The sequence below is a fragment of the Camellia sinensis genome, chromosome 13 (assembly GCF_055761805.1).
Source record: "Camellia sinensis isolate YWXY chromosome 13, ASM5576180v1, whole genome shotgun sequence".
Classification (NCBI taxonomy): domain Eukaryota; kingdom Viridiplantae; phylum Streptophyta; class Magnoliopsida; order Ericales; family Theaceae; genus Camellia; species Camellia sinensis.
In genome coordinates, this window is record NC_138973.1 from 110,512,583 (window position 1) to 110,529,446 (window position 16,864).

At 35.0% G+C, this 16,864-nt stretch overlaps 1 protein-coding gene across 2 annotated transcripts; it reads left to right on the forward strand.

Annotated features, from left to right (window-relative positions):
- The first annotated feature begins 8,405 nt into the window (after window positions 1-8,405).
- On the forward strand, window positions 8,406-16,254 carry LOC114276513 (peptidyl-prolyl cis-trans isomerase CYP18-2). Of its 2 annotated transcripts, XM_082903162.1 has the most exons (8): window positions 8,406-8,648; window positions 8,808-8,912; window positions 9,460-9,531; window positions 9,676-9,936; window positions 11,460-11,593; window positions 12,389-12,473; window positions 15,364-15,455; window positions 15,830-16,254. In XM_082903162.1, exons 4-7 carry the CDS (start codon window positions 9,911-9,913, stop codon window positions 15,407-15,409), a joined length of 291 nt encoding a protein of 96 aa, XP_082759288.1. In that variant the 5' UTR covers window positions 8,406-8,648; window positions 8,808-8,912; window positions 9,460-9,531; window positions 9,676-9,910; the 3' UTR covers window positions 15,410-15,455; window positions 15,830-16,254. The 2 variants fall into 2 exon arrangements, with proteins under 2 accessions (XP_082759288.1, XP_082759287.1); XM_082903161.1 differs by lacking the exon at window positions 15,364-15,455 and having other exon boundaries at window positions 8,495-8,648.
- Window positions 16,255-16,864: the final 610 nt, after the last annotated feature.

Consider the following 16,864-nt stretch of genomic DNA (forward strand, 5'->3'; position numbering starts at 1 on the left):
CTTTGTCTTGTTTCGTTTTGAATTGAAGTAACTTTGGTTATGAGACTTTCATTGTATTTTTAAAAAAAATATTTATGAACCAATTTAGTTTTGCTTTGTACCACTTATTTCAAAACTAGTGTAATATTTTCTCCTAAAAAAAACATAATAGTGGTAAATGTCACTATTTTAATTAATAAAATATAAGTAGAGATACCACATATATTTACTGGTGTAGCAAATTATAATTTCCTCTTCCAATTTGGACATTTTAAAGGATATTAGTTTGGATTAAAACTCTTAACCACCACTAATTTCTCACCCAAAACTGAAGACGAAGCCCTTAGGGCCAAATTGAATGGAAAAGTGAAGCTCATGGAAATGATTTTTAAGAATTGCGTTAATTGAAGTAAACAACCCATTCAGCATGCTATAGTTAATTGAAGTAAACAACCCATTCAACACGCTATAAATAATTGAGGAAGCAACTCCAAAAGGAAGGACTCATCAAGAAAATGATGGTCTTCTAGGTTGCTTTCAATGAACAAATATTATATAATTGAGGAAGCCACTCCAAAAGGAAGGACTCATCAAGAAAATGATGGTCTTCTAGGTTTCTTTCAATGAACAAATATTAAATAATTGAGGAAGTAACTCCAAAAGGAAAGACTCATCAAGAAAATTATGGTCTTTTCGGTTGCTTTCAATGAACAAATATTAAATATAATGGTGATATTACACAATAGTGTCATTATCTAATGAGTAATTTCACTTTGTAATAAAGATGACAATATGATTGGACTAGACTTGTCTACCTAATTGTATTGAGAGTCTGTTAATCCAAACTTACCTATCTAGAATTTTCTGAGTGGGTGATTGTATGGTGGAGACTAATTTGTGTAATGTAGGGTCCATATAGGCTGTGGTAGAGATTATTTTCTCGATAATTTTTAAATTGCTAAGAGTGAGTTTGTAATATTACTCAATTATACTTTTGATTTTTTATTGCCCGAACAACCCATAAAATATGAAACTTGAGCTAAAGCAGACAAGATTGCTTGAATGTAATGGATATGAACTTAACCTTTTTTTAGGGACATTCTATGCATGTATATATCATTTGGTTTCTTATGAAGGAAAAAAAAATTAGAAAGTTGAAAAGAGAAAAGAGAAATGGAAATGTAAGACCCAAGTATAAACCAATACCAACTCATTTTGTAGGTTTTCATTGGTTCTATTATAGAGCTCATTTACCTAACACCATTCTAGGGCCGGTCTTGAAACAAGGCGGGGAAGGTTGTTGCCTTAGGCTACATGGCCTTGATTGGTTTGCATCTACAAATACAATTTTTGAGAAAAAAATTTCCAAAACTCCAAAACTATTATCAAAACACAACCAAATAAATTTTCAAATTTTGTAAACTTTTTCTAAAAAAATATTTTTCAAAATTGTTTTACAAATACAAACCAAACATGGCGCATAATTCTGTTTTAAAAATAGGGTTCTGAAATAATTTCAATCTTGAGTAATGTTTGGTTAATTATTTCGGTCTTAAGTTATCTTTGGTTTATTGAAATGAAGTTGAATAGAATAATCATTTTATCATAATGTCCGTCCTCACGTTTAATTTACTAAAAAATATTACAAACATCCTCACGTTTAATTTACTAAAAACTGTTACAAACGAAATCACCATTAATCATTGTGAGGAAATAGTCATTCTATAAAGAATGACCATTCTATTCTATTCAATTTTATTTCTATGAACCAGATACTAGACTATTGTATTATTAATTTAAAAATGAAGGTTATAGGATTAAAATATATCTATATATATATATATATATATATTAAATTGGTGAATTATTTAAAAGTAATGGATGGTTGTTTGCCAAATGTATAAATTATTTATAAAAATTATTTGAGTATACCGGTTACAATTGTTTCTGGAGAAATTAAAAAAAAAAAAATTTAAGTTGAAGTTTATTGGATTGGATAGATATAGAACTAAACCTAAAACTAATTGATTTTTAGATTTTTGGATCTAGAATCGAACTAATCATATAAAAAGCAAAATCAAACCTGCTTCAGACAATTCAGGTTGCATTGGGTTGAATAGTGATTCCACCTATACGAAGGTCATGTTGGCAAGAGATTTTTTTATTAAAAAGTTAAAAAGTTAACAAATTCAACTTTATTAATAAAATATCACATTATACATATCAATCAATTAATTTTTCTCTCACATCTATCTATTCAATTAAAAAAACTATTTCAAACATATTAACTTTTTCTACTTCATTAAAACATCTCCAACAATAATTGACATGCCAAATTTATAATTGGCATTCTACAGTGTAAAATGACAAATAATAACAATGTTGTTGCAATATTACAAATGTCTTTATTTTTATTTTTTATTTTTTATTTTTTATATTGAGTCAACTTTCATCTTAAACGTTGGATTGACATATTAATAAGTAGCCATTTGATGACCATCTAAAAATATCTACCATCACATTGTTTGGTTTCAATTTCCAAAATTCAATTTTTCTAGAAATTGAATTTTTTATGTTTTGTATTTTCTTTTATTTTTAATGAAATTTTTAATATTTTAACCAAATTTTTTACTCAAAGTCTGGATCATTCTCAAACTCTCTTGGTCATTGCCTTAACACCCAACTTTCACCTCCTCTCTCACACGACTCTTAATCTCTCGCACACACTCTCTCATACAACTCTTTCTCTCTGGGTTTGTAGGTGTTGTTTGTACATCAATTAGAGGATTTTAGATAATAATAATAAAAAGTAATGCTAGAAACTCACATTTGAGACTCCTAAATATACCCACAATGATATGGCATGGAAGTAGAGCCCTACATGATTAAGTGTGTGACAAATTAAAAGTTAACACCCATCATTTCACATCATTGTGGGTAAAATTGTGAAGATTTTATTAGAAGCCTCAAACATTTTCCATAAAAAGTATATTTATATAACAGTACGTATGCAAAATGAACCCATCCTTCGTTCCAAATAATTTTATGAGCAGAGAGATTACAACAACAAATGGAACTCATCAAAAGATGAAGAGGGCAACAAAAACTGAAAATAATTTTGGTTTCAAGTGAATATTCATAATTCTCATAAAATAATACATGTAAATTGTAACCAAGAGATTTGTGCACTAATTAGGATCTGTTAGGACCCTACTTGTTGTCAAATTTCGTGGATAAACTTGAATTAAATTGAGTTGTAATTTTCTTTTGTTTTTGGTCTTCCCGCTCGAGCGGGGAAAGCGGCGCTCGAGCGGAGATTCCACCCTCACAGTATTTTGGCTTGATTGCAAAATATACTAAGTGGTGTGATTGTACGCTCGAGCATGGGATCTTATGCTCGAGCGTGAACCCTGGTTTGAAACATGCGATATAGAGTCCTCGCTCGAGCATCCATTTCCACGCTCGAGCGGACCTCGCGATCTCAGCCTCTATAAAACCTCAAGTTGCTCCAAATCTAGGGTTATGTTTTCTAGATTTTCTTAAGGGTTTTAGGGTTTTCTTTTGGGGATATTTTTCTGGTTTTCTTTGATGTTTGATTGAGTTTGAACTTATGTTCTCATAAGCACACATCAAGGAGTTTGTTTGATCTTCTTTGAGAGTATTCTTCTTTGGTGGAATCCGAAGATTCAAGCACAGAGTAATCAAAGGAGTTTGATGCTATGTGCAGTCGTTGATTCAACAATGGATGTTGTGGATTCAATATCAATCTAATCAATTCCGATACGAAGGTTGCGGTGAAAGATATACAGAAGATTTGAAGACAAATTGGAAGCATTTGGGTAATTTGTTTAGTATCTTTATAATCTTTCTTTCTTCAGTAGTGGATTGATTTGTGGCATTTCACCTGTGATTTTTTTATCACAATTGAAGGTGCTTCAATTATGATTTTTCCACGTAAAAATCGTTTGTGTTGATTTATTGTTTTCTGAAACAACAATCTAAATCACTTTTATACATGCTTGATGATTTAGATTGTGAGTTTTAATTGGTTGGGAATTGGAACTATAAAATCTTGATCTAATCACAAATCACTTAGGTTATTCATTTGGTATCAAAGCAGGTCACTCTATAGCGATCCCGGTTATCCCTTTACTGTTCTGTTGTATTCCGGACTCGGTTCCGTGAAGTTGGTAGTGGTATCTATCTTGTTGTGTCCTTTAATTCCACATGATTGAGTTCTAGGATGCTTTGAACAGGGTTGTTACAGGTTGGTTAGGCCTTGGTTTCAATTCCTTGTTGTTCAGTTTTTAGGGGTTCCGCTCGAGCGGGTATTCTTGCGCTCGAGCGGGGATTGCACACCTCCAGTATTTCGGGTTTCTGCAAAACTTCTGTAGATGTGATTTCTGCGCTCGAGCGGGTTTCTTTACGCTCGAGCGATGGCGCTCGAGCGGGTAGTACTTCCTGGGTGTAAGTTCTGGGAGGGGGAAATCTGCGCTCGAGCGGACTGGTTTTCGCGCTCGAGCGGAAGTGCTTCATTCTTGTGTCTTGGCACTCGAGCGGGCCTTATTGCGCTCAAGCGTGTCCAGAGTTTTGTTCTTGGCGCTCGAGCGTCGTGTTCTCTGCTCGAGCGGGTCATACGTATATGAGTTATCCGCTGGGTGATTTTAAATCACTTTTTGCTTTTCTTTCTCTCTCCTACTTTTTCTAAAAACCCTTTTTGAGAGCCTCTCTCTCTAGATACTCCCTTCTCTCTAGGGTTTGATCTAGTTAGAGTGTCCTCCTTCTCTTCGGCCTTTGTAAAAGTTGTGTTGATCGTCGAGGGTGTCGTTTTGATCTGAAAATTTCGGTCTTTGGAGCACTTTGGTTTTGGTCTCTTCTCCATCCGAGCTCTAACTTCGAGGTAGGGATATCCTACTCCTCTTTATGAGCTTTGTCTTTAAATTTTAGTATTTTGAGATGTTGGGGTTGGTTTGGTAATTTTGTGAAAGTTTGGGGGCTTTTGTGTAAATTTACAAAAGTTGGGGTTCTAGCTATATAAAACCTAGATGCATGTTTGGCATGGAAAAATGTGAAATTAATGTTAAGACATTAATGAAAATGGAACCTAAGGGTTGTAATGTAAATTATGGAAAATGCCCTAATTACATTGGTTAATTAATTTGTATAATTAATTATGGGAAATGAGGAATTGATTTGGGAAGACATGGGATTAAAGGGTGTAGTTGGATTACTTATCACTCACCTAGTTGGAATGTTGATTATATATCCATTGTTGCATTTATTTTCTGTATAGAAATAACTGCTTTGGGTTATCGGTAGAGGATAGTCTTGATTGTTGTAGACAATGCATGATGATTAGGCAAACTGGAACTAATCACTGGAATGTGTCATTGAGATTGACGATTGAAAGAATACATTAAATTTATGTATTGTGTGATGATGTGTATAATTGTTGTTTATATGCATTGTGTTGTGTTGGAGGAGATAGGGGATGTACTCCGCGGTTTAGGGGAAGATAGGGGATGGACCTCTAAACCGGATGTTGTTGGGAGGAGATAGGGGATGGACTCCGTAGATAGAGCTCATATGCTTATCTAGTAATGTGTTGACAGAGCTCATATGCTTGTCATTGGAAGTGTGATAGTGCTCATATGCATATCTGTGGAAGTGATGATATAGCTTGTATGCTTATCTGTCGGTATGTGATATAGCTAGTATGCTTATCTGTTATGTAATGGGAAAGTGTTTAATATGAGTTACTGTCTCATATGAGTTGTTTGGCCAGGTTCTGAGCCATGGTTATAAATTGAGAATTGAAAGGAATTGGAAAATGAATGGTAATATGGACTTGTATGTCATGAAACCGTAAAGTGTGATAAGGAAAAGTATCAGTGATTGGCCATCTATCAATTGCTAATCTTTTAGTCATTGTTCATACTTGGTTTAGTATATTTCTACTGGGCTGTGGCTCACCCTATATGGGAATATCATTTTCAGGTATAGGTAGCATGCCACCTCCAAGGACGTAGCTTGGGAGGCTAGAGGCGGACACACTTTTGTCGTCTTATTTTTGATGTATTACATGTAAATTCAAGCCAAGGGCTTAATGTGTAATTGAGTTAGTACTCTTTTGTTGTAACCAAGTGTTAACTTGGAAAGCTATAAGCCTTTAGGGCATTTGCTTTTGTCGTTAACATGTAATACTTTTTGTAATAAAACCCTGATGAATGGAAGAATGTGGAACTTTTATATATCAATGCATGTCTATATTGATGTGTTTAATGTTGTTTTTTTTGAGGGCGTTACACACTCTTTGTTTTTATGAAAACTATAGGAGTGTGATTTTGTGTGATTGGTGATATGGATTCAATCTGCGAAGGTAACTCGACCCATAGACCTCCCTTACTAGATAGTACAAACTATTCTTATTGGAAAGCTCGTATGAGAGCGTTTGTAAAATCTATCGATAAGAAAGTTTGGCACTGTGTGATCTATGGGTGGGGTGAACCTATTGTCACCATTGATGGTGTTGATATTCCCAAACCCCTTGATAAATAGGACTCATTCGACTATCAAAACTCAAGTTGGAACAGAAAGGCTCTCAATTCCCTTTTTTGCTCCGTCACACCTGAAGAGTTTCGTCTTATTTGCACGTGTGAGGTAGCAAAAGAGGCTTGGGACATTCTTGAAACAATTCACGAGGGTACTACTTTTGTTAAAAGGCCAAAACTTTAACGTCTCACCTCTGCCTTTGAAACTCTTTTTATGTATGATGATAAGACGTTTGATGATTTTTATGCTAAGCTGAGTGACATCGTGAATTTCTGTTTCACACTCGGTGAAAAAATCCCTGAAGCTAAGGTTGTTGGAAAAATTTTGAGGTCTTTACCCGAGAGGTTCCAATCAAAAGTGACAGCTATTGAGGAGACTCAGAATGTTGATACCCTCAAGCTTGATCAGTTGGTTGGAAACTTGCAGACTTATGAAGCCCACCAGATTTCTAAGAAAAAACAAAAAGATAGTTCGACTTTCACGAGTGCCCATGAGACTACAAAAACTCCTGAGACTGAGTTTGATCTAGAGTCCAAGATAACGGCTATGTTTACTAAACAGTTCAAAAAAAATTTAAAGAAAAAGAAGCCTAATTTCAGGAACCTTATTTCAAAAGTAAGAGTAATGAAAAACCCAAAACGTTTCCACCAAAACTTGCTCCAAAAACTGAAAAGAAGATTGTGAAAGGGCAAGGGGTCGAGTGCTACGAATGTTAAGGGTTTGGACATATTGCTCTTGAATGTCCATCGAAAAAGAATCGGAAGAAAGTCTATACAGTGACTTGGGATGATGAAAGCGGGTCAGAGCAAGAACCCGAAAAAACCGAATCCGGTGAAGAGGAAGATAGTGCTTTCATGACATTCTGGTCTACTGTCACTCAACCTCCTCCGAAGCCAGTAGAATTTGCTCGTGGTTAGAATCTGCACCGTGCTCCTACCTTTGATGGGAGTAAATACTTGTACTGGAAGATCAAAATGAGGGTGTTTTTGAGAGCTTTCGACCTTGAGGGCTGGCAAGCCATTGAAGAGGATGTTTAAAGCACTGACAATCCGAGCAATCAGAGAGTTTTGTCTACTATTCGTGAAGTAATTTTTGATGAAGAACAACAACGGGTTGCTCACTGCTCAAAGGCCAAAGATGCTTAGGACATTCTGAGTCAATTTCATGAAAGATGAGAGTCATCTTCACCACCATCTATCACCTTTCCTGCCTTAGTTGCTCGACTGGATGAGGTCTAGGAGAAAGAGGAGCAAAAAGAAGATGATGAAACATCAGAAGACAATGATGAGATTGATGGTGATGATCTACAACAAGCTTACAAAAAGCTTTACGATGAATCTCTAAATTTGTCTAAGATCAATGACAAACTCACTTTTAAGCTCAAAGCATGTGAAAGTGAGAATGTCAAGCTAAAAAGAGAAATTGCAACAGCAAAGCAAAATATCATCAAGATCTCTAATGACAGGCAAGACTTATGTGAGAAACTTCTATTTTGTGAGATCGAAAGGAATGACACTACAACAAAACTGACTTTTTACAGCACCACATCAACGGCATACAATAAATGCACGTCGTAGTTTCTCATTTTTACGAATTGCTTTTTTTGCACGTCGTAAATACTTTTCCAACCACGGCGTGTCTATTGCGTAGGCTGTGAATGATAATAACGATAATTTTTTTTAAGGCTTGCAATGCACGCCATAAATAATAAAACTTTCTACGACGTGCATATGGCGTGCCGTTAATACATCAATTATACATGACACACATACGCCAACCGTGAAAAGTATTCACTTTTCACGGCGCACACAACGCCCGTCATTAAAAAGTATTTCCTTTTTACGACACACACAACGCCTGTCGTTAAAAGTATTGCAATTTTTACGATAGACAATGTATGTTGTAAATTGTATGATAAAAACAAAGAAGTGCCAAAATGAAATTTCTCGCGCCAATTCACCAAAAAAACAAAAAAAAAAATATTTAGGGAAAGAATATATACATCAACTATTTGGGCTTCTAATAGATTCTAATCATCAGACACTGGTTCGAAGGGCATCCATCGCCAGTACAACTCCACTTAACAGCGTCGGGCACAGGGAGGGAGATAAGGAATGGTACAAACTCATACTCTTCTATTCTCTTCTCTCTCTCACACACACACACACAGATTTGCCCTAAACACATCTCATTTAGGGCATCTCTCTCTCTCTCTCACACACACAGATTTGCCCTAAACACATCTTATTTGGGGCATCTCTCTTTCTCTCTCTCAGATTTGCGAACGAGATTGAGTCGGGCCAAGTCGAGTTGCAAAGTTACTCTGACGAGTCGTCGCTCGAATGAGAGACCAAGTCAAAGAAGAGGTAGACCTCGTTTGGGTCATGTGGGGATATATTTTCTGAGTACCAACACGTGGCTAAGGTGACCCCGACGTGTCAGCCGAGGTGCCATGTGTCCTGGTCATGACGCCGAGGTTATCTCGGCAAGGCCGAAGTTACCTCCGAAGATATCGAAATCCGAGATAAGCGGATAAGGTACAAGAGTCCTAGAAAAGGGGAAGACTACAGTTGGGAAAGGATAAGACTCTTAGGGAGTTTATCCCAATCCTACTGGGAGTCCAAGATTAGCAGTAATCCTAAGTCCATTAGAGTTAGGCTTCTATTTGAGACTAGGATTGTGTTGGCTATAAAAGGAAGGCACCCCCATGGGTCTAAGGTACGCAATTTATATTCTGAACAGTGAGATTTGCACTATTGATTATCTTTGAGAGATATACTGACTTGATCGTCGGAGTACCCCCGGGTGGACGAACCACTGCCGGAATCTTCTCTTTCTGTTACAGGTTAGCCAGGTATCATCTATTCTGCCAGTGTTCTCCAGCTGAATACTGAGTTGGGTAGTGTGATCGGAAAATCACTCACACAGGTCGGCAGCAAAGACAGAGCATGGCGAGGTCGAGAGGAAGAAAGGAACTCCATGGAGAGAAGAAGAACACAGGTACATTTTCTGAGTTGTTTAGATTCTTTTCTTGGCTACCAAACAGCGTGTTTTCTTAGGGGCCAAACAGAGCATCTAGTTATGTACATGAGTTTCTTGATTGAAATGTTTTTTTTTCCTCTTTTGATTTTGTGTTTTATTAAGAACTACGGTGATGCGCATAGCCTCCTGACAAATTTCACTAGTATGGTGCAGCAGAAATGCTGAAGTAATGATGGTGCTCTTACTAGTGCTAAAGGCCTGGTGGTTGTAGGAATGGGAAGTTTGGGATGAAATAGTGAATCCTTTTTTGAGAAAGCTCTAGAAGTAAAAACAAAAACTTGCTCATGAGTATACTACCTGCTGGAAAAGCAACATGTGATGCTCTTATCATCAAAAAATGAAAATTGTTATAACTAGATATGGGTATGTTCTCATTTTTTGTTTTTTATTTTATTTTATTTTATTTGTTTATTTTTGTAATAAATAAGTAGCTAACTATTCCCTCCCTTCCCCTCCCAACCAAAAAAAAAAAAAAAAATTATCAATACTGGAATATATGTGAATGGTGTTGTTAAGTTTTTTATTTTTATTTTTTTGTTGGACTTGTATAAGTTGAAACCATTAGATGATTTCCTGAAAAAGTTCTATGGAAATTGTATCATGATTCATTATGTCTAGACTCGAGTGGTGGAGAAGATACTAGTTGCTCATCTTTTGAAAGAAAAAAAAATGCTCATTTTTGTTTACTTCGTTCTGAAGCCTCTATTGTACCAAAAAAAAAAAAAAAAATAGAAAAGAAGGACAGTTTAGTATTATGCCTTTCAAACTCTATGGTGTGCATTGTTATTCACCCAATGTATGTTTGTAGAGAGTGAGGCATAACCCATTATGTTCCAAATTCCTGAACATCTCATTCAAATGACCAAGGGAGATACGGAAAAAGGTCATCAAGAAGTTCACTGACTCTGTTTGCATTGGATACATGGGTTTGTGTTGAACAAAATGGTCTTCAAGCATTCTCTTTGTGCAGAAGGGATATGGTCTTTTAGTAAACATACAATGCGTTCTCATTTGCAATGTACTCTATTAAGATATATCTTAACCAAGTTTTCTTCTGTTACTGTGGAGGTATTGCATTAGTTTTTGATATTTACTGTTTAGGTTTATTTGGTGTAGCTTTTTGTTAGAAGTCCTTCATGAAAAAGGCATTTTGCAAAAAGAAAAAACGAAGAAACGAGTACAATTTTTTCCAAGACCAGAGCTTCTCCTCAATAAATTCTACTTTAATACATTCACATGTTTTTTATTATGGCTGCTTTCTAGTTACTAAGTGGATTCTTAGACGTCTTATTTGTAATGATTAATTCTCAAAAGAATCCAACCTACAGCATGAGCTGATAAACTGTGGTATGTATCTTTTAATTTAATTTAAATTTTTTTTTTTTTGGATCAACAACAAAAATTTTATAAACTGATCAAAAAATAAACTGCGGTATCTATCGTATCTCTCAATGCCGCTTCTATGCTATATCAAATTGCTATTTTATCTTGACCAGCATAAAGTGATTCCTATCCCATTACATGATTTTGAGCTCTGTATGCAATTTGTTAGTGCCTTTGTTTTAGGTGAGTGCTCCTAAGAGTGCCCGTTATGACTGATCCAACTTTCTGGGTGGTCTATGTTAAGCACAGTGTAGCCACAAGCTTTTTCTCAGCACTTAATTCGTGACTGTTTGCAAAGAAATCTTTAAATGGTTGATATTGTAACAAAAGGCCTATAATAGTGGTTGAAGTATGTGTAGCTAATTAGATATATCGTAACTTCATATCATTAGGCCTTTGATTGACTGAAACGTAGTCTACTTGCATGTATTTTTGAAGTAACTGGAAGTTTTCCGATTTCAAATCTTTGACTAATGGGTGACTTGTTTCTTAATTTATTGCAGTGCTAAGTTCAAGGATGAGATAACAACAAAGTTAAAGCATACTGGAGCTGGCATTATATCCATGGAAAATGCTGGCCCAAATACCAATGGAAGCCAATTCTTTATTACCTTGGCACCTACACCGTCACTACATGGTAAATATGTGACTCTGCTTAGTAACTGGTAGATTTATTTTGTCAATCTGTTTAGCATAATGTCTAAACATGTGAACTTTGCATATTTAGTCAGATGCTATAGGCTTTTGTGTAAACAAGAAGGATGATTTCATGATGCTTAACAAGAAGACACATTCTTTGATCCTTTTCCTTTATTTTTAATTTGCTTAGCTCATTGCTGACATTCATGCTGGTGAAGGGCATCTGGTTTAAGTATCACATAATCACTATTTTGGCCCCTATATGTGGGGCTTAGACTTAATCTGTATATTTCACAATAGTACCTATGGTTTTCTGCTAAAATACCGAATCTTTTTATTGTCCGGCACTTTAGAGGATGCTTGGCTATAACAATCAACATCTAGTTGGCATATTAACAACAAAGGGTTAGTTTCTGTACTTGTTTCATTGTGTGGCAGAAGCAGAAATTCTACACGTAGATCTTGTATTTTAAGCTATCATATCGTTACTTGCCACTGTAACTGTCATACAGAACACCACCCTTTCTTTCTCTTCTTCAACTCAGCTATTTACATGCAATATCTTTGATAGAGAACCCTTCATACAGAACACCTCAAAATTTCTGCAGGGTTCCAATTTAGGCTAACATTTGGTTTGTCATTGCTGGGCTTTGTTTTGAATTAAATCTCAGCATGGTGTGAGAATGGCATGTTTATTCTTTCATTTCTTCTATTTGATCTTCACTAGGTACATGTATCTTGTAGCCTTGTTCTCAGCTGATAATGCTGTAATTCATGATTATCTTTTGGCTAGGAAAACACACAATTTTTGGAAGAGTATGCAGAGGAATGGAAATTATCAAACGACTCAGTAGTGTTCAAACTGACAATAATGATAGGTATGTCTTTTTTCGGGATATATTCTTTCCATTTAGGTATTAATCCTCTATGCTTAGTACACTCTGCAAGAGCTCACAGCTGTCTGACTTGCCATTCAATCAGAATACATGGGTAATCTGCTTGGATGACTAGCTTTTGTGTTATCTTAAATCTGAAACACTAAAATGTAAATGATTATGACCTAGAAGTTATTTTGGCTTTTGTCTAAATTTCCCTTATTTTTTTGTTTAAATTTCCCTTCTTTCCTCTACATATTTTGCAACTTCCACCATGAATAGAACCTTATGAAAAATATGAGTAATTTTAGATAAGTCTATTCAGAATTATTTCATGATGATATCAAAGTACTCAAATTATATGAATAAAAAGGAGGTAAGTGCTAAATCCAATAAAGGGTTAATTACACCAAGATCCCATTTACTATTTGTTAATATTACATTACCCCCTCATCTATATACATGTACATTTTAACGCCCTCAACTATGAAAACCATACAATGCCCCCTTCTGGAGGGGAGCAAGAGGAGATGAAAGTGATGCATTTTTATGATTGAGGGGATCAAAATGTAATTAACTCTCTAATACTGTAAACGAAGCGAGATTCTGGTAGCAAACTTACAATAATTGCTCTCTCCTTTTGTGCATCAGAAGAATCTCATTACAGATTTGAAACCTGACCTTTATGCCAGTCAAACAACTGGTGATACAGCTTCTTGGTTTATGATTATAGATCTTTAACCAGACAAGTCCACCGAAATATGTTGCATGTATTGTATGTATTTCTCAGTGAATTGTGGATTCGCCATATAATTAACCTCATGAAAAGATCTATACCCAACCCTCTATTGCGATTTAGCTACCTCAATAAAATTGGATTGATGGAAAAAATAATTACTGTCATGTAATTATGAATTCTTAGTTCATACTAAAGTTTGGTGTTCATATGAAAGTGATCTAATCCTATTTTCATCCAAATGCAAGATGGTTCTATGGTGATTTCCTTTAAGAAAGAAGATACAACCTCTGTGGTTTTCACTACAGAAATTGAACTCTTTTGATGCATGTGGCAATCCAGTTTATGCGTTCAAACAATGGAAAAATTCTGTCTAAATAAACAGGGAAGCCTAGTGATATTCTACATGGTTTGTTCACTTGTTGACCACAAAGGTCTAAATTGCCAATAAACCTAGGCATAAGAAAGTAGCAGTCATAAAGGATAACTAGTAAAAAGCAATTGATGCAGATTAAGGAAGTCACCAATTTGAATAGTAATCTGCAAACAATACTCAATTCTAGTGGGCTAGTTAATCAAGATTTGAGAATATATGAATATCTCAAACTCAATTCTATTCAACAAATAATTGTACAAGTGTTCAATAAGGTTCTTTGCTACTATGTTGTTTGTTGTTGTGCTGTTTTGTTTGGGCTGCTGATATGCTGATATGCTGTTTTGTTTGGGCTGCTGTGCTGTTTTGTTTGGGCTGTTGTTGCTGTGCTGTTTTGTTTTGGTATGGATGTTGAAAAAATTATCTGTTCCTTATTTTTACAGCACTGGGTGAACAAATTTGTCTTCCTATAAAATTTAACTGTTTTTTACTTTTGTGCTTCCCATCTATCTTAGATATAAGGATATTTCACAAAGTTTGTAAAAATAAAAAATTGCGGAGATATGCTAAAGTGGTGTCTAAAATTTTGGTTTTTCATGTGATTTGACGAGTTTGAATTACTTTTGATTATGGGGAATATATAAAATTACAATGCATCATATGAAAGTTGATTTTGTTGTAGAAATAAAAAAAATCTAATACAATGACATTGATGATAACTAGTTGAATGAAATTCTTAGTTATGCCATTGAATTTGTTTAGGGCATGGACGATATATACAATAGATGACAGAAGAACCCTAATACCAATGATGGATTAGTAAACCATTTCATCAAACTCTAATATTTATTAGTTAAAATAGTAAAATTTATTATTTTATTTTATTTTTTAAATAATGGTTTGCTTTGGAGCATTATTTCAACACCATCAAAACAACCCCTCCCAAAAGGGTCTGTAACAGATCAGTAAAGTGCAAGGACTAGGCTCAGAGCTTTAGGAGGTCTCGTGAAGTCCCTATCCTTATCCTAGAAGCAATGAGAGTGGGTTTGACAATTTTTTATTCTAATCAATACTTAAACAAACAGGTCTTAATCAAAAGTGGGAGCTGTGAAAGGGATTTTTGAAGGGGATGAAGAAGAAGTCACACACCTTTGCTTTGCAGCCCTTTCTTTCTTGCGTTACATTTTGACATTCTCTCAATTGTTTTCCATCTATGTTTATTTGGGCTATGATTTATTCCCCGACAGCCCAAATGGTTCTTCCTCTAGATCTTCGTGATTTTTTTATAATTTAAATCCATAAAACAATTTCACCATGATGTTGTTCCATTACAACTTCTGGTCCAATCTCTAAATCTTTTAGTTTTTTTGTTTGATGTATTATTTTTAGATCAGATCATTTGATGTAAATTGCTGCTAGACTGGGTGGTGGCATATTGGCGCTTGAATCTTCAAATATTTTCATCATGGATATAAGATGCAGATATCTTCTTTTTTTCTTTTTATTTTTTATTTTTTAATTTGTTAGTAAAACTTGATCCATCACATAAAAAAAGAGTTGGGTGAGCAAAAGGAAAGAGCGCCAGAATTTCATTTTGTTTTCTCTAAGATTTCCTGTATATATATTCTTGATATGCTGCTGCTTCACCACTTCGAAAATCAATATGGTGGTCTCTCAACTACCTCTTCTCACTAAACTGCTTTACAGAACACTCTCTATCTTCAACTCTAAATTCCTACAATCATCTTTGGTCATCCCTTGTTTGGGCTGCTGTTGTTGTGCAGTTTTGTTTTGGTATGGATGTTGAACAGATGCTTGATGATATGCTGATATGTTGTGCTGATATGCTGTGCTGGTGAACAGATGTTTGGACTAGGTAGTCTTGGGTTGTTTTGTGGCTAGCTGGTAATTAATAAAGGCCCATGAAGATATTAATTTATTTTTTATCTATGGTGCTGCTCTCTGATAATTGGGTCTCTATAATTTCAATTCAATCAATTTTGACTGTAATTTTTTTTTTATATATTAGGTCTATTTAGTTCAATTGATAACAATGATTAAGAAATTTGGATAGAAATTGAAAGAAAAATAGTTCATTCAAAATGAAATGGAATATTTTAAATTAGATGTCAACTTCTTAATCATTTTGTGAAGAATGAGTTGATTATTCTGTATGAACCAATGTTTGTATTTCCTTTGTTGTTACATTGTCTAACTTGGGTTCCTTATCATAAATGTTATATATTGCAGAATAAGGTTCAAGAACTTCATGCTACAGAAGAAGGGCCAACGTCTATCAAAGATGATGCAATTGTTCATGCATCTGGTCTAGAACGGCGTGGTAGGGTAAGAGGGCTTGGATTTGGAGCATTGCCATCTAAAGTTGATGCACAAGCATACCAAAATCAAAATATAAGAAAACTAAATAAAAAATTGCTGCTCTTAGAACAAGAACTCTATGGATAGTTTTGAGGACTTTGATGGATAGATTTTTATAATTTTTGAATAGTTTTGAATAATGTTTACAAACTTATATATGTACAGTTTTGGATGATTTATAACTTTTTGGATAATTTAAAACTTCAGGATAGTCCTTTTGGATGTTTGGAATGGATATATTGACAATTTTTGAATGTTTATAATTTATAGATATAGTTTATTTTTCATAGTTGAAATGATATTTTGGTGGTTGATTAATATTTTGTGAAGCTTGTTTGTAATATTAGATTGTACAAAATAGGTCAAATATAGAATCTACTGAATTAAAAAAATGCATATTCTACGGCAAGCAAATTAGGTCATTATATGAAATATTCCATAGCATTCCATGTATGCCGTGGTTGTCACGACCCAAACCCGCCCCTATGGGTTTAGCACCGTAACCGGCCGGTAATCCATGATTACCGAAGACCTGCTTAACAGTCAAACAATAATACAGAGTATAGGGGCATGGCGGAAGCAAACAGTAAATAGACAATGTCCAATGAGCTGTGACAGTCTGTATGCAAAAAGACTTTTCATATATATATACAATCAGTGCAAAACAGCATGTACAACATTTACAATCGTTCAAGACAGGGACTTAATCCCTAATAAAACAGTACAGTAACAGTGTATACAGTTTATACAGTAGTTACATAACAGATACAAAAATGGGGAAACTAAAACACCCCATAGCCTTAGCTTGACAGGCTCGGAACCTCGCAGTGAGGCACAATGGTTGGCTTGGACAAAAGGAGAGTCTAACCCACGCTCCTAGCTCTGGTCTGGTGCCTGTACACCTAC